A 24,814-nucleotide genomic window follows, 5' to 3' on the forward strand; every position below is an offset into this window, starting at 1 on the left:
GCGAAGTCTGGCCTAAGTAGTTTCGTGAGATGATCTATTTTTTTCGAAAACGTGATCCGATCGTGCCATCCGAAGAAGACCTCATCAAACGTGGATACCTCAACTCCGAGAACGAATTCCGCGTTTAAAGAAGCCTTTGAACATAACATTGCACAAAATTCCATTCCTAACGTTTCATTTCTGCTCTGGTAGGATGCTTCCATCACTGTTATAAGTAGTAGTCGCAAATCATTTGAATTTTTTAAACTTATTTTTCATGGGAATGTGGCTTACTTTTATCGGCTAATATTCCAGCGTTTGTTCCTAACTATCGTTCCCTATATTTCCAGGTCGTTTTCATTTAAAGAGCTGTCTCTGCTGATGGCACCCCTCCCTTGTTACTGCTTCTAGTACCTCTGAAAGGGCCTAACTGTGGCCGATTATCGTGGCCAGCGGGACCCTTTCAACGAAATTTTTCGGATGGCCACTGACTGCTGACTCAATCGGGAAAGGGTTGGAAGGATCGGTAATCCGCAGCTTACACGGACTTGAGTGTAAATATTGATTCCAATATGGTGTCGGCAACAATGGAACTTGGGGCTGGAGGTAGTGCCGGGATTGTCCACGATGGTTGAACACGAGCCGCTGTCAAAACAGTCATTACCACCTTACAATAAAAGATTCCGATGCCGTCGAGTGCCTCCACCGTTATCTTTGGAATCTGTGCCCGCCTCTACGACAAGAAGAGAACGGAGCGAAGACAGCGGGACGAGAACTGGTCTGTCGCGCGCTGCTACAACACCTTTTTCTAGCAGTCCTTCCTTTCTTGCGGCTAGGCACGCGATATCGAGTAAATCACCCCTTTCGAGTTACAACAATTGATCGCGATTGGCCCGACGATAGTGACACAGCAGACATATTCGCATCTGCAGAATCTGAACGTCATGTCCAAAGTGTAGTTGTTTATGTAAGTTCATATTTTGCTAGTATAAAGGTAGAAGAGTGGGATTTAAACACAAACATATTGATTAACATTTTGTAAGAATTTATAAGGGTTTTACACGTGCATTTTATTTTGCCCTTTCTGCATATTTTGCTTACAAACATACGTCAAGGTGCGATTCCACTGAGGCAACGCAACGCAAGACGGTGTTGCATGCGACTCCTTTCAAAAGTGCCGTGTTCCACGCAAAAAAAAGGACACGCCAGGTTTTGAAAAAAAATATTGCACGCGACTTTCAATGAAAAGAAACAGAATTGAAGAGTTCTTGTAGAAAGCACTGTATAAGTGCTAAAAATCAAATTTTACAAGTACTATGGTACTACCATAGACACGTAGAACTTTTTCCGATAGAACGTTTTTTTTTTAATTTTGTCACTTACCGTGTTTTCTACAAGGACTCTTCAATTGTAGTCATTGCAACCCATGCAAAAAAAATTTGGTGAAGGCATTCATGTCCCCATGATGTAAGGATATAAGGTTTGCTCGCTGAGCGGCTCATTTCCGTCTTTTACTGCGCATTCCCAATTTCCGCCATATTAAAATATGTATGTGTATGAATTCATGGACCTAAGAATTACGGAGAACTCCAGTTACAGAGTTTTTGCAATTTTTAACTATACATTTTCGTTTTTTAGTCTGCATCGTCATAGAATTCATTTTATTTTAGTATTGGCGTTTACGATTTTAATTTATATCTATAGACGCGGTAGCGTCTCGACGCCAAGTACATGTTCGACACCCTGTATATGTTCGACACCCTGTATATGTCGACTGTCGCTACCGCTATCGTTTACTCGTCGCCGGGCTATTCCAACCTAACCTGAAACTTATTTCATTAATATCTCATCACGCCTGCAATATTTCCTAAATTCAATGGTATTTTTCTTATGTAAACCGCATATAAGCTTTCGAATAAGACCAAATTCAATAAAATCGGTCTACGCATGACAGAGATATCGTAATATCATGTCGTGGATCTGTCAGAAATAAGATTTTTCTTCTGATTCTTCTTCTCCAGTGAAAATTTTCAAAATTTAAATTTTGAAAATTTACACGCACACCTTCAGCCAAAACGAAACTAACACATGCTTCGTTCGTCGATTCGTCGACTCTCGGGATCATTCGGCAGGGATCGTCGTCCGTCATTGTACATATATACCTATGTATATACCAAGTGTCAATACATCATAACCTACCAAGTGTCAAATAAAGTACGTTGTCCAAATTTGAAATGTCACGAAGTTTTACACTAAATAGGAGTCTGAATTATTGTCTCAATTAATAAGGTAAGTCGCCAAAATTGTTTTAATATATTTCTTATGCAGAGTCGCAGACTCTGAAGTTCTCCGGAGAAGGTTCGACAGAGGAACATCAAGTTTCTGGAAATTTGTACCATGCATGTACAAAATAATTGTATGTTATGTACATTTGTGACAGGTTTTAAATTTGAAACAAAAACGAAAATAATCAACCAATCCCCTTACTTATAGGAGCTTAGGCCCCGCGGCTTTGGGCTCCGTCCATTTAATTCTTAGGTCCATGGTTTCAACAAATACGAAATTTCCAGCTGCAACCTATCAATCGCAACGGGCCTACGAGTACACACGTACACTACTGCAGTTCTCTCACCGATTCTAACCTTAGCAACGGGACAGGCGGATTGCTCGCAGCTAGGCGCTAAAAACGGCTCCCTGCGCACCGCTGCACTAAACAATAGTAAAGGCCGAGCTTATAGAATAAACTTTGATATTTGTTACTCAGAGTTCTTTTATTACAAATCCCCAATCATCATCTGAATTTCCACTGTGAAATAAACCCACGGAGATACATCTTTACCGCTCGGGGTGTGTCGTAGTGTAAAGTTATGAGGCTAAACTAACATTCCTAGTGGCTCCCAGTGTTAACCAGACACCGGTTCGTCCACGGCAACCAACCTCCTAATGGCTCCCGGTGTTAGCCAGGCACCGGTTCGTCTACGACAACCATCCTTATAGCCGCTGCTGGTGTTGAGCAGGCACCTGTTAGTCTGCAACTAACAAACTCCAACAAACAATCTCGAATCCTCGGCTTCGCAGCCGCCAACCACTTTGCCCTCAGCCTCGGCTCGTAACAGAACAGGAAACAACATTGACGCGGAATTTGTGATTATAAAACTACAAACTCTGCGAAATATTTCATAACGACTCCAAAAACGTCGATACGATAATGACGTAAATATTTTATGAAATTCATTAAAATTTAGTAGTTTACATAAAGAAAGAAAATCTGTGATTATTTTCTTCTTTGTTATTTTATTCCTTATACATTTACGCCGTAACAAAAACGAAATTTTATCAGATACGTATTATCTAAACTAACAAAACTTTTCAATATCAGACAATTAAAAAATTGATTTAGTGTAGCACATATTACTGACAGTATTATGTTTTAAAATAAATTCACGGCTAGTTTTTAAATAATGTTTTATTAAAATATTAAAATGTGGTTTACACCTTTCACAAAGCGGAATAGTAATGTCAAGGTATAAACATATGCCATGACGTTGTTACGATAGTACGAGTATTCCAGTCACGAATATTAGTTTCAGTTACTTCTAGGAGCTTCATCTTTGCTCGTTGGTTTGCTTTTTGTAAATTATCTATTATAAAAAATACCTTGCTTTCGAATATTCCTAATATTAAACGCAATTTTCACACATGCCGACGAATGGGGGTAGTGATCGCACGTGGGCCGAATTTTAAGAACAACATAAAGTTACAAATATCATTTCATTTTCCATGATGAAGCTCGTACAAAAATATGCGCGTTTAAAATAGACAAAATACGGATCGTACATTGTGGAATTCCCTAAGACGCTCATCTACCTTTGCCGATTCTGTCAACCTCAACGCCGTTGGGACTGTTGATTTGTCTGGGAACGTCTCCGTTTACCGGCGCACCGCTGAAGCCTACCCTCGTCTTCGGCGAGAGCCCGTGGAATTCTGGCAAGTTCTCCATCTCATACATCTGCATGTGTTGGGCAAACGAGTCGGCGTGAAGCCGCGTGGCCATTATACCGAATCCTTCGACGAGGGCCAAGAAGACACCGCCGACCGTGGCGCTTCCTATCATCGACGGAATTCCAGTTCTAGCAGCCAGGACGCCACCTGTGAGAGCGCCGCTCAATATGGAATTCCACGGATCGTCTTTCGCACGGCAGCGTATCAGGGCGCATTCGATCGCGGAGAAAAGGCCACCCCAAACGGCGAAGTTCCCGGCTATTTGGGGCACTCGATTCTTCACCGCCATTACTCCGCCAAACAGCCTTCTGTGAACTCCCGATGGCGCATTTCGGAACCCAGTAACGCTCTGGATAAACGAATATAATATTTTAATGTTTGCGGTATGAACCGAAGACCTCTTTAAATCCCGAATGTCAGAAGGTTCTGCCATAGGTACATAGTTACTCAACGCAGGTTTTGTGGATTGAAGAGTCGTTGTAGAAAACACTGTGCCAAAAATCAAATTCAAGCTGGTGTACCAAGCGTAAGGTTTATAAACCTTATTCTTAAATTTATTTGTGTCCAAGAAAATATAATTGTATTACTCATAATTAACCTCTGTTCCAAAATTTAATACTGTTCCAACTTGTCCCTTACTGTCTAACAACTAAAGTCCCTACTCGGGCATTTTGAGACATGTCTCGACCTTCCAAATGGCTGTTTTTAAAATCATGGTTTTCGTTTAATCACATGAGATAGCGGTCATCGGTAAATAAAAATACGTACTTTAAGTGAGAGCCGTTAATAATATTGAATATGGAATGCAAAAAATAAAAATAAAAAAATAGAAAATGTAACAACTAGTCCTGGTCTTCCCCATAGTTTCATCATAGGCATACCTACTCCCTCCGGTAGACCTGCGCAGGCATACCTGGCAACAGAAGGGCACGTAAAACTTTACCATTAAGTATCCCGTAAACTATTAACCGCCTGCACCCAAAGCCATACGTCAATAGTTTCAGTGCTTCAAACTCTACCATTGTGCAAAAGCTCGTTTAAATCTCGGTGGACCACTTGAGCAAGTTTCCTTGTAAGGGTCTAAACACACTTATCAGTTCCGTGACAGGTCAGTGCCGGCGTGCCAGTGGTAAGAAGAAGAGGGGCCTAGAGTAGTGTGTTTAGACTTTAAGACAGCTAACGATAAGTACAAAGTGATATTCGTGCTCAGTTTGTTTCCAAAATAGGCATTTTGGAACTCCCGAACAATACTTTCAATGTTTTGCAGAAAATACCAATGTGAAAACATGCCAAGGTTATATAATGGGTAGACACGTCACGCGACCTCGCGCAATTTGGCAGGTCGGTATTGCAGAAGCTTTTTTCTGCACAGAAATGGTAATACCGATAGATACGCGGCTGCCTGGTGAACGCGAGAGGGAGCTGTTTGCTATTTCCATATTCTATTCTGAATGTGGAAAGAAATTCTTAGCTGTTGCGTTGTACTAGACAAAATTTCAACGTAAAGTCACAGACGTAGAAAATTCATTTTACATTTTAATTACTTGAAATGTGCTTATGCTACAATATGCTACGTTGGCAGTAATGAATTATAAGTGAAAAGAAAAAATAGATGAGGGAATGTCCTCAGAAAATGAGTTTTGTTAGGTTAGGTTAGATATTTTTTAATTAGCAAACCACTGAAGCAGAACATGAAAATTATACACTTATTACAAGATAATTAAACGCCCTATGCAGAAAGCAGTTATTGAACAAACATTATATATAAAATTGTGTTGGTGACAGTAGTGACTTTAGGTTGCAATTGCTTATTCGATGACTTTTCATATGCGCTAATGCACTCGCCGGTGAAATTGCAATGTTGTCATCGATTATACAGAAACTGAATTTGTTAATTTTTCATCGTATCAATATGAAACTAACACCAGTGCAATCCTGGCATTCTCCCGATTAAATTGACAGAAAATAATTTAAACCCGACTATTTTTAACGAAACGGGCTTTCAATTCTGCAAATAATTTTTTCACGTAATTTCCTTAATTATGGTCCGAATTATACCACTTTTGTTGCCAATTTGATTGAGAAAACATAAGGAATCCATTGACTTCACTTTCGCAAAGATCTGATTAGAAATTGCAAAACTTCAGATTCGTCACTGCTTACTGCGCAACATTGTATGGCCCCGCTGGTTTCGAGCCTCAAAGCCCACGAAACTCAGCGAAACACATGATTGCTGATGAGCATCGCGTTTAACGAGACCAGCTAGAGAATCACCCTGTGCAAATGCTAAGAAACGATAGTGCGAAGTGGCGCGCGTGTCAATTGTACATTGACAATACCGTAGATTCTGGGGCCTAGAATATTAGCTCTGTAAGAAAATCCGATGGACGCATATTCAACTGGCGCCCCAGAACCGCGGCCTATTGCCCAGAAGCCCAAACACACCGGCTGGGACTGTTTGCGCGGGAGATCTCGGAAAAAAACCCAGGCCCAACGGAAGCGTTGCGGGAAGGACTATGCCTTGGCCGCCAGGACGCGGTGACTCTTGTACGGTCCTTGCGACACGCTGGTCGACATTATCGAAGCCCTCCGCGCCTTTTGTACGACTCGCTACTACATTTGTAAAATACAGTATCGTATGATATCGATAGTATACCCTGCGTGTGTTTGTTGCCCATCGTAAGAAAAATATTTCTTATAGTTCCGTATTACGATGTTCTTAAGCAGAGTACCTACTGCATTAATGAATTAAAAAATAAATTGATTGGTCAATTAGATGAAATTAATGAACTGTGCATGATTTTAATGGCGCCTAATTTAGTTGTACTTATAAACTGACTTACTAATTGCAATTAAAAGAATACTTTTTGAAGCGCAACATGAAGATGTGCACGCAAATGATTGCGCACATCGTCGAAGGCATCAGAAAGAATATGTTCAGTCTTCCGATTGTTGAGAAGCCTTTGGGCTCGGATTATCGGGAAAGACCTACCCACCCCACTGTTTTGCTTTCTCGCTGCGAGCGAGGGCCTTCGGGCCCTAGTAGACCGTTGAGAGCCGAGAGCAATAAAACCAAAGAGCCAGATAAAATACCCAGTACAGAAAAATAAAATGTTCATATTTTTTATAAGTGTTGATGAAAGTATTGCCAATGGATTTGCTAGGGTTTCCCGATGAAAATGGTGTCAAACACGGATCAATTCGGTCAATTTTTAGTGAACGTAGAGTGTGTCCTAATCATGTATTCATAAGAAATAAATAATAATAAAAAAAATTTGGAAACAAGCTTTTATTAAAATGTACTAAAAAGGAAAAAAATAATTTTTATACACTTTACAGAAAAACTTTAGGCATCCATTGGTGTCACAGATATATCGATTCGATGATGAAATGAAGTATCTCATTTTCGCATAAGCTGTGAATCATCGCCTGGGTGACGCGGCGAAACCCGGGCGAAGATGGAATGACACCGGGCGGTTGACCGTGAAATGTTTCACTAAGTACAGCATATTAAAAAATTCTTTATTCTTCATCGAAACAATATGGCAGTGGCACCAATGGATTCCTCGTGTTTTTCCGATAAAACTCATATCAAATGTCACGTATTTAAATCGGACTATTTTTAAAACGAAGTTATGGAAATCATTTTTTTAAATGAAAGTTCCTTAATTACAATCCGATTTATGTCGTTTTTGGACCATTTTCACCGGGGAAACATAAGGAATCGATTGACACAAGTTTCGCGAAGATCCGATGAGAAATGCAGAAGTTTCGATCCGTCACTTCTTAGGGGGCAACAAGACGTCAATCAATTCTTCGTGTTTTCTCGACCAAATTGGCCCCAAAAATTATATAATTCCGACCATAATTAAGGAAATTACGTGAAAAATTTGTTTGCAGAAGTGAAATACGGTTTCGTTAAAAATAATCCAATTTAAATTATTTTCTGTCAATTTAACCGGGAGAATGCCAGGAATCCATTGGTGTCACTTTCATATTCATACGATGAAAAATAAACAAATTCTGTTTCTGCATAACCGATGACACATCGCCGAGCAACGGCGATCTCCCGCGGCTCGGGCCGCAAAGGTTCTCGTCTAGCTCCAACCAATACTAATATGAATGCGGAATGTCGGAATAAGTCAACAGAAATACTAAAAGTTTTTTATTAATATTTCGGAAACTAATAAATACACGAAGCTAGTATTTTAGATTTAGGGTGCAATCCTCTCCCCACCCCTCCCTCAAACCTCGTGTCGATTGGCCATTCGGAAGTATATCCTTTTATTTAAATAATGCCCATCACAGCATAGGACCGTAAAGAATTACAAAAAAAATCAGGGAGTCAACTGTTGACTAATTTGGAGACTTTTCCTTATTATATGTTTTATACAATAGTCGGAAGAATAAAAAAGAATAATAATAAGAGCAATAATTTCAAATAATTACTGTAACATCCATATTCTGAAAATATGATATCAGTAAATCAATACTTCCAGTATTAGTAAAAAAGTTCCAATCTCTCTTTTTTTATTTTAAATAATTTGGCCATGTAATTATAAAGTCGACAGCGATTTCAAGTGATGTATGTGTTACAGTAAAAACGTTAATTTAATAAATGTATAGAGTTCCCAGCAGTTCCTAGTCAATGTATGCCTAAAATGCATTCTAAAATGCCACATAACCTAACTTACAATCGTACGAAAATGCATGCAGTGACTGTATCACGCTTTTACTGTGGCACTGTCATATGTATCAAACTACCAAACGCTTCAGGTTTACTATGATTCCACGTTGTTAGTCCTCCTGAGTAGGCGCTATTCCGTACCCAATGCCTGAACTAAAGTCACGTGACTTGCTCTGTATTATCGCCAATATGACGTAATTCGTATTTGGGAATGCGGTTACGAAAATAGGTTTTCCATCCTTGTATGAGAAGATTTTGAGCTGAATAAAGGTTCGTTCGAAAGAGGAAGGTTCAATGCATCGCGCTCTGGTCATCGTATGAGTCACAAAACTCTTTTAGTAACCTAAAAATACTTGGATTCTGCGGGTGTATTTTGTCGACTTTTGTTCTACTTTTGCTCTACTTTGGACACTCATATTTTTAGATATCAACGCAATCTCGTCGAACCATGATCAGAGAGCGCTGCATTGAACCTTCCTCTTTCGAATGAGACCTCACCCAGCCCAAAATCTGCTCATATAAGGACGAAGAACGTATTCTCCCAAACCCATGTTCCGGGCCTGATTGTGTCGGTATACAGCACGCTGCATTACCCGTGTCTACCCCCGTACAGGGAGGATGTCCCTGAGAGTGATAATAACTGCAAGAATTTTCACACCAACTATTTCACAAATAAATTTCCATCTAATGAAAATCAGGACGAAACATAACAATTTGATCAACATTCCTGCAATTGGACTTATTTTTTATAAAATTCCCACCCCGTCAACTAAATAACTAACTAGTTTTATTTTCTAAGTATGTAGGATATGTGTATGCAGGATGTTTCAAAACTATAGGTAAGACTTTACAACTCATAAATAGGACTCACGAAGAAAAAACAAGAAAGTTTGGGTAAACATAAATCCTCAACGTAATCGGTTTTAAGGATTGATTTTTCTAGACATGTAAGGTGTCAACGACTTATACGCATATCTCAGTATTTAATACAAGTATATCTAAAAAAATTTATGTCTTAGATTTTTTAGAAATTCAAACTGAGTTGTCAATTTTCCTAAAGAATTACGAATCAATATTTTTTTTATCGTTTCTCTTGCTTGCAGACATTTTCCTTAGCTTTTCTGTAATCTTTACGCTAATTTAAAATTATTATTTTTGAAACGGTAACACGATATTGGCAGATAAGAATATTTCAAGAATAACTAACTTACGAATTCATATTCACTGCGACTCTTTTGCTCCGTGTTATGAATTCAGTTACCCACAGTTCGGAAACACTCTGTATACGCTGTGGGAATTTTGTATTCCCAGCGAGCTAGCAAACTAGCCATTTCCCACTAATTTACTTCGCAGATATATCGAAGACATACTTGAAACAGCGATCCGCAAATAGCGCCCATAGTGAAGGCACCCCCACAATCGTCTACTATCCTCCAGGGACACGGCTCACGATTATATTCCATTTCATGAAATTTTGTCAATCGCAAGTTTCCTTCTAGGTGATAATTGACATAATCGACGAATTATATCAGATTATTCTGATCGTGTCTCTACTGAAGTGTCTTACTCATGATTTGATATTAAGTATTTGCAAGGAAGCAACGATGATTGCATTAAGCGTAATAGATCTTTTAACGATTATTAAAAAAAATAGTGACGTGATATATTTTAATATAAATGGCGTGAATGTAGTTATTGTATCAAATCACACGAAGTTTCTAGCGAATCACTTTCATTGCATTTTATCGACTCAGTCGTTACAGATTTATGATAATCTCGATTGCAACTTTTACATAGGTTTACAGTTACGTAAATTTATTCACAAAATGGGACCTCGTGTCCTTCAATGTTACTTTATTCATTATTCGTAATGTCCAATTGCGAAACGATGTCAAGGAGAATAATTTACAAAATTTGCATCTGTACAAATATGAGAAGTTTCAGCATTCTCGTCGTCAATGTTTTTCTTTTAGAGAAAATTCCACCGAAGTAAATCTTATATTTCAAAAGAACCAAATTATTAAAAATGCCAGTAAAATAATTAACAATAAATAGTAAATATTATACGTAGGGTACACACAGCTAAAAAATATCGTGTGAAGTGGGTGCCACAGATGCATAGGTAGGAAAGTTCTTCACTTGACTGTTATAATTTCATTCGCAGAGTCAATTGCGTGAAGTATTCGTTTTGCTGTCTTATTTCTTGAATTATGTACTTTTATAGCAAATAGTAATCCTTTCCGTTACTGAAGTCTCTACATTTCAAAGGCCTGTTGTTAATATGATACAGGGCGAATTCCACTTACGCCCAATTCGCCCGTGAATTTCATTAGGGTAGGTTTCCTTATACGCGACGGGACGCATCGTCAAGAATTTAAAAATCGATTTTCTCGAAAATGAAGCGCGATATGAAAAAAAGTTACTCTTTCTTTTCGACTTATAACAAGTAAATAAGTCGAGAAAAAGGAATAAAATTTTTTGATATTGCGCTTCATTTTCGAGAAAATCGACTTTGAAATTCTTGACGATGCGTCCTGTCGCGTATAAGGAAACCTACCCTAATGAAATTCACGGGCGATTTGGGCGTGAGTGGAATTCGCCCATATACATATGCTATGTGTACGTATGAGTGTGTGCGCGGGATCTGCGTAGGCCAGGCGTTTCAGGTATGAGAGTGGAGAGAGGTTTTTGTGTTTTCCTTGTTGAGGTCGAGGACTCTCGCCTCGTGGTTTTCAGTTTACCGAGAACGTCTTGTAGGCAATAAGCAATTGGGTAGCATTGATGTTGTTTTCATAAATGTTTTACAGTTTTCTTTTATATTCACTTATCTCTATAGTCCTTACAATAAAATCTTAACAAAAATTCTTACACTCGTTCCTTCATAATATACACTGCTATATATGTATATGTAGACTTTATTGTAATTTTGCTGCTTCACATAATGGTCTTGTAGGTCATAACCTCATAAACCGCATTGGTCTACAAAATATACGCTAGGTAAGTACCGCGGAGGGCGCCGCCTAGCGGCCACTTTTTGGAATAGTGGGATGATTAATCATCGCAGCCCAACATCGAAACATGAATTCTGCAGAACACATTGCGTTATTTGTAGAGAGTACTAATCGTGCACATCGTATATTTACTTTATTTCTTATGCTAATTGCTCCGGGTGTTTCTCTTAAAACATGACCAATTATTATTTGAAGACTGTTATTTTTATCGAGTTCTTCTTGTACTCCAATTACATGAGAACTGTCTAATAATTTTCGACCTTAATCGACAAACTTTTTGGTATAAATACACTGGTATTTACTTCTTGAAATCCAGCTTTTATTATTACGACCATTATTTTATACCCGTAACCTCCCACATCTGTTAAACAACCAATTACAAAATGCATGTTTCACATTTGAGTGACTTATTCTTAAGATCATCTTAAGAATAAGGCTGGTATTCATAGTCGCTACTTAATCTTAAGCAAATGATTAAGCATTTTGGCATCCTTTACTAGCTACTAGGTTAGTAGAGAATTTGCTTAAGAATAAGTAGCGACTATGAATACCGGCCTAAGTAGCGACTGTGAATACCGCCCGTAAACAGTTGCTGCCCGTACCTATACTCCTAATATTTAAAAAAAAATCCGAGAGACGGCGCGAGTGCTCCGCGTCAACGATACTTACCTAGCGTATAGTAACAGTTACTATCTTGATGAAGTGTCTTCACATTACATTATGTCTCCACTGTAAGCTCCCATAAGCTCATCTTTATCAGTTTGCTAGTTCAATAGTTATAATTTATTGGAAAAAGCTCCACACTATATATCAAACAGCTGTAAGATCAACAGTTTTTAAAATTTGACAAATCCTTCGATATATGTGAATATATCGCTAAAGACTGCCACATATCCAAGTTTCAGCAAAATCCGAAATGTTACTCCGAAAAGTTACTTAGGAATGAAAATTTCTCTTTTCTAAAAATTTGAATAATCACTACTGCTAGTTGAAAAAATTAAACCTGGTGTAGGTAATGTACTCACATCAGAAATTACTTATGTTTAAAAATATTTCTTGCTTTCTACTTTTGCAAACACGTGAAAGGCTACGCCACCTACATACGTAGACCGAAAACAACGCCTCCTCCATAACCTACAAATCTTCCTTTATTAAAATCTCGATATCTTCTTGAAGCTCGCCCTATTCTGCCCCCACTACTATTTTTCCAGCTAGCCTTTAAACACCCCACGACGTTTTTTATCAACGCTCAGAATCTCTTAGGAAATCAATCTTGATACTTATTCATTATTAAGTTCAGAACGTTGTACATAATATACCTCTTACTTAAAACAAACTGGTGTTTCGAACTTCCTTGTGTCAATTACACTGGAAGAAATAAGGTTCCCTTTGCTCAGTATTTTAACCTTGCCTTTTGTAGAAGTAGAAAATTGGTATGGAATGATTTAGGGACACTTGCAAATCGAGTGTGGCTAACAAATTTATTAGAGTGGCAAAGGCCCACCGGTGTTCCTAGTGATCCACAGTGCTCGTACACAATCGACTCTCTAGCTCTACTCCTTACTGCTTGCTCGGCTTCCTATCCCTGGAAAACATCAATTATGCACACACACACGCTCACACATGCGCACCATGTGTCGACTTTTCGGCTCTCAGCGGCTGTCCACACCGCGGATTGTTGCGATTGGTTTCGTTCGCGTTCTTCGTCACGGGACGAACTGAGTTGGAGGGGATACATTGACGCGGCGGGTGATTCCCCTTGCCCCTGTGACATTTCAGCTTGGTAGTAGTCTTGTTTCTTCTCATCTCGCAATAGTACACTTTTTCTTTATCTGCAATACTGTAGAAATATTCGCGAAGAAAAAGGCTAATCGTGTGAAGTCGACTACTATTTAATCGAAGGTTCGCGGTCATAATCAAATGAACCGGTTGGACTATAGTGCATTCGATTCTCGGACACTGGCCGCACTCGCGCAGTGAAAAGACCCGTCCCCTCCTACGCGCTCCCTATATCTTCCTTGCGCGGGGACTTCCATAGGAGGGGACGGCTCTATACTGTGTATGTAAGTGCGATTGGTGTCCGAGAATCAAATGCACTGTGTGTATATAAGTGATTAAGCAAGATCTGCAAAGGGTGTCGCCTATTGGCCGGTTCATTATCTCTGGTCTCACGCGCACGAATAACTAATAGTGGTGCGGTGAGTATGTACAAACCCATTCTATAGGTGGTTCTATAGGATAGTTCTCAAGACCAATCTTGTCAGCTTCCAACAATTCTGTTTCGAGCTACCCATGTTGACCCTGAAAGGAATGCGCGTCCTATTGGCCAGTATTCGAACCCTGCCTCCGTTGCACATGTGATTAAACCAGGTCCACAAAGAGTGTCATCTATTGGTCAGCACGTTGTCTCATCTTACGCACAAGAATCACTATAATTATTATAGTGATGTGCTGTGTACTAATACATTTTGCAGCCGGAGTCGAGGAGTGTTCCCTTATCTCACAGCGCAATCCTGTAAGCTAACAACTGTAGGTATCTAGTATTAATACGCTGGGAATGAATTATTTCATCCACAGTTGGATCATACTGTTGCATGCTACCAACTTCTGCAGGCTAGTCAGTTGCGCGCAGACACGTATAAAAAAATTTGTTGTATACTTTTAATTTATTTTTATAGTACAGAAATATGTCAATTAACACCTAACCCAGACCTAACCCAGACCTTTTTTTTCTTTTAAAGAGGGGGGAAAAATGCATTTACGCATACCCCGGCAGTGGTGCCGGGATTATGTGGGACTCGTGTGCAATGTAATACCCACTAAAAAACCCCCTCTAAGGATGCAACTCCTCTAATGACCTTCTTGGCTGAACCCGGGACTAGATTTAACTACTTCGGGTCAGCCCACCCTATTGGTGATGGCCCTAGACCTAATCCAGACCTAACCCAAATCTAACCCAGACCGTCAACGGAACGTAAATTCTTAGGATTCCTGTTCAATTCAGAGAAGTTGTGTGTCGCTTTACCTGACGACAAGACACCAAAAATTGAAGAAAAAGTAAAAAAAATCCGAAACCAATCGAGGTGCAACAAAAAAAGAAAAGACAATCACATTTGTGCGTTGTTACTTTAATTACAGTTACGACTTTCACAGATTTTTACGAAAATGTTTTGAGTATAATAATTTGGCCACCATCTGTGCATTGTACGATCCTAATGGCTATCTACAGTAGGTACTCCCGTAGGCACATCCACCACTTGCAACCTCCTAGCGGCTACCCAAGTACCCACGACATTCCCGTAGGGTCGTCCACGACAATCAACCTTCCGGTGACAACCGGTGTTAATCAAGCACTGGGTCGTCCACTAACTCTATCTTCCTGCAGCAACTGGTGTTAGCCATGCAACGGTTGTTCACAACCAGCAAAATACTAAAATGCCAATGCTTGGCATCGCAGCCGCTCAGGCCCGCCTCGTAGCAGGGTATAAGAAATTTCTAAACTTCCTACTGGGAAAATGTGATCTCAGCATGTCGTCAGGAGCGTCACAGTCTGATACAGACTGAAGTATTCCAAATCCAAGGAAGGATTATACAATCAATTGGAAAGTATCCGCAGGTGATAATTTACCTATTTTTGGTGAATTGTTAAGTAATATTTTTGTTATAACATTTCAATAAAAGATTTTACGTCCTACATTTATATAACATTCTTTTCTTACGTTTATGTCTAGAATTACTTGCTAACTTTATTGTTTATTGTTATTGGTTAGAAGCACTATACATTCCCAAGGGTTGCCAACATTTGCTCAGCACTCACCTGGAGGATTAGCAAAATAAATAAAAAATCAAAGAAAACACAAATTATTTTATTTAACGAAATATAAAAGGAAGCAAAATAAATTAAGTTTTCTCATATCTTCTTACGTTCATAAATAGAATTATGTATATAAAAAAGTATGTACATATACTATTTATTACAATGCATAGTATACATAGTAGATTTATCGAAAAAGAAAATGCTTATTTTCAAAAATTGTATTTTTTACTTGTTTTTGATGTGTCCAATAATTTTTTCTGCTCAGATGTTGCTAAATAATAATAAAAACTTTCGCAGTCCATATCAAAATTAATTCGAATAATGGGTAACTCTGCTTCAACGAGTTCCAGTCGCATTCTATTTCTATCATTTCTCCAAGTTGATTCCATTATAGAAAAAAGCTTTATTATACGTAATTTCATGATGCAGAATAATTAACTGCTTCTCAAGATTTAAGGGTAATATTTATCACATTCCTGGAGAAATTACCAGCAAGACTGTAGACTGAAGAAATGTCACTAAACCTGGAGTCCCAAGGCGAAAATGGCATTGTTGGCAACCCTACCAGAATTTCACATTTTTCAGTTTAGGATCGTCCCTGTTGACGCAACAGCCAACCGAAATAATGTTTTTATAATAAGGGTTCACGGTATGCCTAATATCCAGATGATACAGGATATTTTCGAGCAACACTTGTTCGTTGATACGTAGTAGCCCTTCTGAAGGGGTAAGTCGATTTTCGAAACAAGCTCAGCGGGAAGCAAATAGAACATGAGCATCCTAAGTGAATAATAAATATCGCAGTAGGGTTAGAAGGTTCGCTGGTGTGGACGGGGGTGCAGTTTCGCGTTTAAGGTGACCATATTGGTCCCCTAACCCGTGGGGCTCCTTTCTTATTTATCCGACTACTGTCGCGGCAACCCTCCTCTGGCAGAAATTATTACTCGACTATTATACGGTGATTACCCAATGGTACGTGGGTGTAACAGGAGAAATAAGTGTGCAGTTTCATGGTAGACCGGATCCGGTGACAGAGCGAATAAACCCATCGAGTCTTACCACGTATTTAACGCCGCGTCGAAACACATGTTCGTACATCTGTCCCCATATTCTTCTCCTTATCAACTGATGTCCCCCGGGGCGGTGGCTACGTTTGACAAATAATTGCCGCGTTCGTCTTGGGTCTGTAAAGTATAAAGTTACGGAAATCGTGCGATCCTGTAATTGATAATGCTACTTTGCAGCACTGACAAAAGGAACCGGAATAACTTTTAATTTTTTAAGGCTATCTGCCTTAAGTAGATGAGAAAGTGTGATAGGATTTTAATCAGTCGACATATTAATATCAGTGGATAAACATATCGCTGAAAGCTTTGATGTCAGCTCAAGGCTGAGCAATTGCGAATTGGCGGTTGGAGTTTTGTTTGTTATGGCCGACCTGGTGTTTACTCAATGCCAGTTGTCACAGGAAGTTAAAGGTAGTGGACAATCTGGTGCTCGGTTGAGTTGCCACAGGATACCTACTTGGTTCTCACGGACGATTCTATGAGAGTGCTATAGCTAGTCACTAGGAGATTGGAAGTCGTGCATGACCTTGCAGGAGTGTCTTAGGTAGCTACCCTAGTAGCATTTCTGGTTGGGCGACAGTATCCCCAAGTTAGGAATTAGTTGGCCATCAAAATGCCAACAATAAATGCTACTAGGGTACATACTACACAGGGTGAGTCGCGAAAAGCAGGGTACCTAAATATCTCTGTTAGGATTGAAGATAGGAGATATTATCACCGAGGAAACTTATACTGTTCAAGGGGGCAAATATGGTGACACAAACAGATCTGATTGACGTTATCTTCAAGGTCTCTTAAAGGTCATCCATGATTTTTTAAATGGCAGCATGTATTTTCCTCTTCATAGCGTAGTAGCTAAGGCGAGTCCAACGACATAAAATTCTCCGAATCACGCCGTGTTTAGTCTTATTTTCATCAACAAAATCTCTTTAAGACGTTGAAAGTATTTTCGTAAGAATAGGACCAAAAATATAATAAATTTGTTTTTTAATAGTAGATGACTCATCGTTGTCGCACATTTCGGTTGTTCAATGCCAGCCATCGGCTCCTCGTTCTGAGGTAGCTGGCTTTAAGGGAGATCCCTCTACTTGGAGGGGATAAACATTTTCTTATACTGAACAGAAACTCTATCTCATGTACCGAGAAATTACTATACACCTCAAGCGGTATATGTTGTATTCATAAGCGGCGGCCCCGTTTGAGGCCCAAAGTGCCAGGGCCGTATGTATGCCATTACAGTGTAGGGTTCCGCATGGTATACAGATAACAGTCTCATTAACGACAGCTTATTTTCCACCGTCAAAATTAGGGCATTTAATTAGCTCTTGTGTTATTTGTCTAAGCAGCGATTCATCCAATTAAACTGTATACATATGTATACGCAATGTGGCTAGTAGGAACCGAATGGGGTTCGAGATGCTTAGTTGTCACGGCCTCGGGAGGGTCAATCTCCGTCTCCTTCATATACAATATACAGTAATCCCAGGTTAGTTGACGCAGGCATAGGGCCTAATGATGTCCACTATCCACGGAGGTAGGTGTTCCAGGAATTGCCTGGTCTTATCTCCCTTCGGCCCGCTCGGCTTTGGGTCGGTCGGGGACGAGAGTTAGGTAAGACACATTGGGAGCGAATGAGATAAAGTTACACATTACACGTCTAACCTGAAATTATTAAAATATGATCGTGTTTGGTATCATTTTCATCGCACAGGTTTCAGAAATCTGATTAATTTATTTTAAAGCAAACTCATAATTATAAAGTGGAAAATATAATACTTTGATGTTTGTTATCTCGGTAAGTCGGTAGGATAGTTATGTCATCACGTAGGTGTGTAATCACGGGCGAACGTAGCGTCGACCTTCCGCAAACTCAGAGCTCCAAGCGGCCAGTTCCAGGAACTGATGGTGTTGACATCGCGTCAGCTAACCGGACATTACTCTATTTGTCAAGCGGCTCATTCGGGCACCCGAAACACGTATACTTTGGCTCCTTCTGGATATTATGAGTTCGGTATGTCATATACAGGTATAGGTATTCAGACTTGATGACAGCGAACCGCAACTATCTTTCGAGACAGGGAGTCGTTTCGGTTGCCTTTAGCGCCTTATAGAAGTCCTTCTTTCGATACACTAATAATATTAGAGACACTAATAGCGAGTGCAAATAATTAAAATATATATTATATTATAAACTCGGGACTTCACAAGTGGCCTAGTGTAAGGTTGTCGGGATTGAACTATAATTGCGATTATTAATCTGTATGAAGTTACGTTCAACCATCAGTTTGGACGCATTGACAACGTTCACTATGAGTGTTTAGAATACAGCCTAACTGCTAAAGCCTTAAAACTTGAAACTGCTCGGCCGGGACTTCTAATCTGATCTCTCGCTATACCAACTCCTATACCACTAAATGTGTTTTTTCTTACGCAGGGTAAACGCACCAGTAAGTGAACACTTAAGGCTAATGAATGAACACTTTTATAAAATTATGTTTGCAGCGCGATTGATTCATTTTAATAACTTATTTTACTTGTTTTAATATATAATGTCCATCCACTGGTACGTGTTCATTTACTGGTACATCCACCCTATTACAGATCCGTCCTCATTCAAGGGGTCTCCCTACTTTCACGCTGTGAAAATAAGGCAAATTCTAGGGAATTTTTTAAAAGAAAAGTATTGGGTATTATAATTCCAAATTATGTACGGTTATTAATTGACATTTGAAGAATGTGCTCAATTTTTTCTATGCAATAATAATCATTTCGTTCGAAGTTACAGTGGTAGTGGTAAGAGGGGGTTTGAAAAAAAAGTTTGTTGCTGGCGATCATTATTTTGGCTGTCGTAGTCATCTGAAACAAAAAACGTAAAAATTTTCTTAACCTATACGAGAGTGGTTATCGTATGAACTAAAATGAAGATATTATTTGAAAAAAAAATCGAGTGTTGTAACACAGAAAATAACAAATTCTTTTCTAAAAAATGAAAACTTTCAGTTGAAATGCTACCATTTTCGTTATTCAATGTTTTGTATTAATTCTAGTGTTCGCCTATTGCGTTTACCCCTCTATACGGGATGCGGCAGAAATCGTAGAAAAAGTCAGCAGATACTGCAAGAAAAATTTCATACAGGGTTTTATTTTCGAGTAAATCGACTTTGAAGAAAGTATACGCGTGTACACGATTAAAATGTTTGCAGAATGCAACGGTAAATATGGGACAACTGCTAATGAAATGAATCCTTAGGCAGAAATAAGACAAAATCACGTACAGGATAACTTCTTTTTTAATAAGGCTTTGTTTTCAAGAAAAATCGAGTTTAAAAATCCATTTTTCTCTTTAATAGTAAATGTCATTATCACTAAATATTCTACACCTCTTACTTCAAACATTAACTTGTTAAAAAAATTCTTTTCAAGGCGCTATAATCGTACCGTTTGGACAGTACCACGCCGATAAATAAAAGCATATCGATGTGGCTCAATCGATGGCTCGGATGCAATAAGGGGACTAGCGCTCGAAAATGAGAAAAATTATTGTCCAAATGCTAAGAAATATTGGAAAATTATATGTTGTTGAACTGTATTTTAAAAAATACAGTGATTAATAAATAATTGTAAAAGATATGACGATATATGTACGTATATAAATCTCGCGCGCCACCAACTGTCTTAGCACTCACGTTGACTGTTGCTGGCGCGCGATTGATATATATCGTCATATCTTCTACAATTATTTATTAATCAATGTGAAAATTGGTGAAAATCTTCCTTGTATATTAAGGAAAAACTTTGTCGCTGCAAGTTATATGTACCTCAAAATTGCCTCGATACTTTCTACCGGCGAATGTTGAAAAGCATGGGCTATGTCCAGTATTACTTTTTAATTAAATATTATTACATTTGTTAACATAAGGGATTTGCGCATACATTTACGGCTTCGTTAGAGTTTCCTGAAGTTATGTTTTAAGTTTCATAACGATCCGTTAATATTTACTCGCGTTATCGCAATTTATGTTTAAAGAAATAATGATTTTGATTTTGGACGATGAAAAATGTTTTGTTTATAATTTTTAGCTCGAATAATAATGATTGGATAAACAAACTGTAAATAGAAAAAATGTGTGTCGCGACGAGCTTTACAACACTATATTTTTTAAAATTCAGTTTAACAACATTTAAGTTTCCCATTTTCGAGCGCTAGTCCCCTTATTGCATCTGAGCCCCCAATTCCATTGTTTCTCGTATCGAAGATCACACGTTGTGACTTATGAGTGAAACACACTAACCGGACTTGAATTATGCCACCAACATTGCTCAAATATACGTACGCTTCATATACATCGCTGGGCGCGTCTTGAAATGCATAATAAAGTAACAACCCTAAAAAAAATAAATAGTTCTATTTAAAAAAATTACATTAATATTGAAATCTCTGTAAATAATAGCTTAAACGCAAATTCTAATATTCTATTGTTTCCTCCATCAAATCAAACAACTTCCATATGAAACATTTCTTCGTTTTTTCAATAGTCAGAAAAATAATAGCGTGACCACGATAAAACCGAAGATAATATTATGTTTCTAATTGTTTCGTAAAATGTTAATGTTTTCAGCAAAAAGTTCATTGATTACAACGGACAATTAAATTGAAGCCCTCGAAAGAATGTCACAATTAGAAACCTAAAATTTATTACTTTATTATTATACGAAGGCTGATATTTCGTTTGAATTTTTCATAACTGTATAGCAACGTTAGGGTTATGCAATTTCTGAAAAACAGATGCGATACTTTGTACTAACTAGCGGTAAATGATTTGGAAAAATTGAGAAATCTATTACGATTATATGTATAATGTAACTAAATAGAGAAGTCTGAAGAAGGAAAGGTTCTATGCACGAGCACAACAGGCATCTCGTTACTCCTTTAAAATTGAATCTTACGAGCCGACGTGGTTTATGGCATGCAAATTGGGTTCGACCCTACCGCCCTTTCTCCAAAATCCTAATCCAATCCGTTTCTGCGTAAAGTGTACCTGCCCTACATTTTTATACAGAACACCGACTTGAAGTGCGTACATATTCTACGACAGACGTTCACATAACAGCTGTTTTCTAAAATTCTTTGTGGCACAAGTTAATTTATGACGTAATCTTAAAATCGTTGAATCATTTTCATTCGACAAAACGAGCTTGTTCCTAGGATTTTATTTTATAAGAACTGCACTGTATACTTGACCAACGAAAATTTTTATTTGTATAAAAAGAAAAAACTGAAACCTTTAACGCCCAGACACCCCCGCCCCCAAGTTTCCGGGAATGTTTCCCAAATTATTTACTATCAATTTTTGTATACGCCTGGGTTAAGGATTAAAATTGTTAATAAAGCGGAACCACGTATTCGACATTCTAGCGACGTGGGCACATGTTCGCTATTCGCTGATTATTATCAAATGTTCGGCGCGAGCTTCTGTGCGAATGTTCGCAGCTCCTGACCAGGACGAGCACGAGTAGAAATGCTCGACATTTGCTGAATAAGCGCTGAGTTAGGAACGATTGGGCCGCAGTGAATGGAGGGGGAAACACCTACAGGAGTGGTGGTTATGTGCGCATGAACTGCGCCTGCGTCATTGATAAATATTTATATAAAAGGAAAATAAATTAATTTATAATAAACCTATTTTCTCAAAAAGATATTTTTTACGTACCAGCCAAACGTAGGCATTAGAGCGCAGCGGAAAATTTAAATTTGAATTTTCAATTGGCTCGGGTGCCAAATAATCATTTTCAGTAGAAAAAGGAACTTGCAGACATGAATATATTCCATTTCTTTTTACAGTTGTGTTTGGTTAATCAAAAGACAACTATCCCGCACCCAGGCCAACTGAGAATTCAAATTTAAATTTTCGCCTATGTAGTATCGCTCCCTACTGTACAACCGTTCCTCCCCACTCCGCTGTAAAGATAGCTGACGTCACTGTCCGAGGCAAATGGTGTGGGCAAAGCTCCGAGCGCCCTTGCCCGCCAAACGGTAGCCTGGACGGCGCTGACCTATAGTATAATGATATTCGACGTTAAATAATGGAGTAAAGGACGATCCTTGTGTCATAGAAGGTGCTCAAAGTGTTGTCCGTTTGCATGGAAGTAAGCAGAACGCTTCTTCCTTACCACCACACGTGCGCGCTCTCGTTTCGTGTGGCGAGAAGCGTTCTCCTTACCTCTGTGTGCCCTATGGCTGCCGGGAACTAAAAACTGTACTTTGGGACGCACGAACCAGATCGAAACTCGAAGTCAGTTTTCTCAAAACCGAAGCGAGTTATGAAAAGATAGTATTCTATGTTTTTGACTTATTCTTTTAAGTAGAATTACCACCTTTCCGCTTGTACTACCGCAGTGACGAAACACCCTTATATTGTTAATTCTGTGCGGTTCGAGTTTGGCAGGACTCAATTATCAAATCCGTGGTTTATTTTGTTTCTACAAATTGTCCAAGTCAAACTCGCTATATAACCGTCAGAGAATGGAACAGAGTGAAAAGCGAACCTCTCAGCTACTTGCGCACGTGGTCCGCGGCTGAAGAGCCATCACTCCTAAGTATAAAATATGAAATTTGTATCATTTTTATTTTATCTTGGTGAAAGAGGTACTGAATTGGCAAAGTTTCCCTGATAATGTTGTATTCCGGAATTATAATATTCCCATTTATTTTATATAACAATATAAAAATACAATTTACGGAAACTTAGACGAAATACAGCTTAATAGAATTTAGAGCTAGACTATGATGTCGAGACTGTTCGGAACAAGAGTGTTTTGAAAGAGATATTGCGTGTTATATATAGGTGGTTTCGGTGGTTCAGAAAGTGGGGGTTGAAAGGGATGAGGCATCGAGATCGGGGTACAAGGGTGAGTAATAAGGGACGGATGAAATCACAGGAAAAGGAATTTAGGATATTTGCTATTGTTATCTGTAGAAGTAAACGAATGACTAAAACTAGAGAAAAATAAATTTGAGTGGCGTTGGTGTACAACACCCTCCGCCACAAAATTGTTTAACGGGAGTTAACAATTACGTGTACCGTGATTAATAGTGACATTACATATGGCGAATAATAATTACATTACATCTAAAGTAATATTATTAAAAAATATTTATATTAAATTACAATTATTAATAATATTATATTTATTAATATTCTTAATACTCTAAAATTCAAAACTTTATATGCCACTCAATATCTATATTGAAAACTACAAAAGTGAGTCCTAACATAGTTTCAACTGGACTAATTTTGCATGCATCATGCCACGATCAAGCCAGTTGCTAGAAGTGGTGGGGATACCTTACGCGCAAGTAACGGGGCCGTTTAACTCCCAAGTAACCACTCCCATCTGTAACAACAAGACATTCACGAAAATCGTTTCAATAGGGTGAAAGTTGAAAGGAAGAGAACACCGTGTACAAAAGCCAAATAAATTGACACGTCACGGATGATTTTGTCTTCACATTAGCTGCAGGAACTTGAATGCTTGACTCATTGTGTGCACAGCTGTTTTGATGAAAAGTTATGCATAGGTAGCAGATTTTTACTTGTACAGTTCATAACATTCGAGATTCAGTTTTTGAATCCGGGAGAAGATTCAAAAGGAAGCGACTCCGAAACGCATTTGGAACTTGCAGTGTATGAGCATAAGGAGCAGTGCCGATAATACAAATGCGCATGCTTGAGGACAGAAGTGGGAAAGTGGGCGGGGAACGAGCGAATCTCAACGTTCGCCTGATCCCCTCTCCTCTTTACTCAAACTTCTATCCCCGCTACGCAAGCAATGTGTATAAACGAATACAGCCTGGAAATACACTGCGCGCACAGTGCGCATGAGCGAAAGGTCGCCCCCTCTAAAGACTACCCGGGGATGAAAGGAGGAGGGGAGGTATCATCCGAATAGTATTGGATGTCTAGCAGCCAACATATTCTAAATAGGGTTCCTTTCTTTCCGAACCCTCTTCTTGACTCCTCCTAAATGGTATCGCGAATAGTCTATGTATATATGTGTACAGGGCGACCCATTGTAATCTGTTCACACGATTATCTCTCAAATTATTCGGTGCTCGAAAAATGTTTCAATAAAGCTTGCTCTGTTTCGAGAGGGACATCTTATGAGGAGCGCATATTGTTTCTAGGTTGAGGTGTCCCTGAGATTTCAAGGTGAGCTTTGTTTAAAAGGACCAGTATGCTTTCTTTGAGCC

At 38.8% G+C, this 24,814-nt stretch overlaps 1 protein-coding gene across 1 annotated transcript; it reads right to left on the reverse strand.

Moving 5' to 3' along the window:
- Positions 1-3,838: 3,838 nt before the first annotated feature.
- Positions 3,839-10,131, reverse strand: LOC143369525 (mitochondrial import inner membrane translocase subunit Tim17-A). The gene is made up of 2 exons (XM_076813564.1): positions 10,039-10,131; positions 3,839-4,330 (listed from the first exon to the last, which is right to left on the reverse strand). The coding sequence occupies exons 1-2, from the start codon at positions 10,129-10,131 to the stop codon at positions 3,839-3,841; spliced, it is 585 nt and encodes a 194-aa protein (XP_076669679.1).
- Between the last annotated feature and the right edge of the window lie 14,683 nt (positions 10,132-24,814).

The sequence above is a fragment of the Andrena cerasifolii genome, chromosome 6 (genome assembly GCF_050908995.1).
Source record: "Andrena cerasifolii isolate SP2316 chromosome 6, iyAndCera1_principal, whole genome shotgun sequence".
NCBI lineage: Eukaryota > Metazoa > Arthropoda > Insecta > Hymenoptera > Andrenidae > Andrena > Andrena cerasifolii.

What these genes read in the sequence shown, in the direction of transcription:
- LOC143369525 (XM_076813564.1), bottom strand. Translation starts at nt 10,131, where the DNA reads ATGGAATATAATCGTGAGCCGTGTCCCTGGAGGATAGTAGACGATTGT. An exon ending in TTTGCGGATCGCTGTTTCAA is followed by an intron (nt 4,331 to 10,038) that starts GTATGTCTTCGA and finishes TCGTTTATCCAG; the next exon opens with AGCGTTACTGGGTTCCGAAA.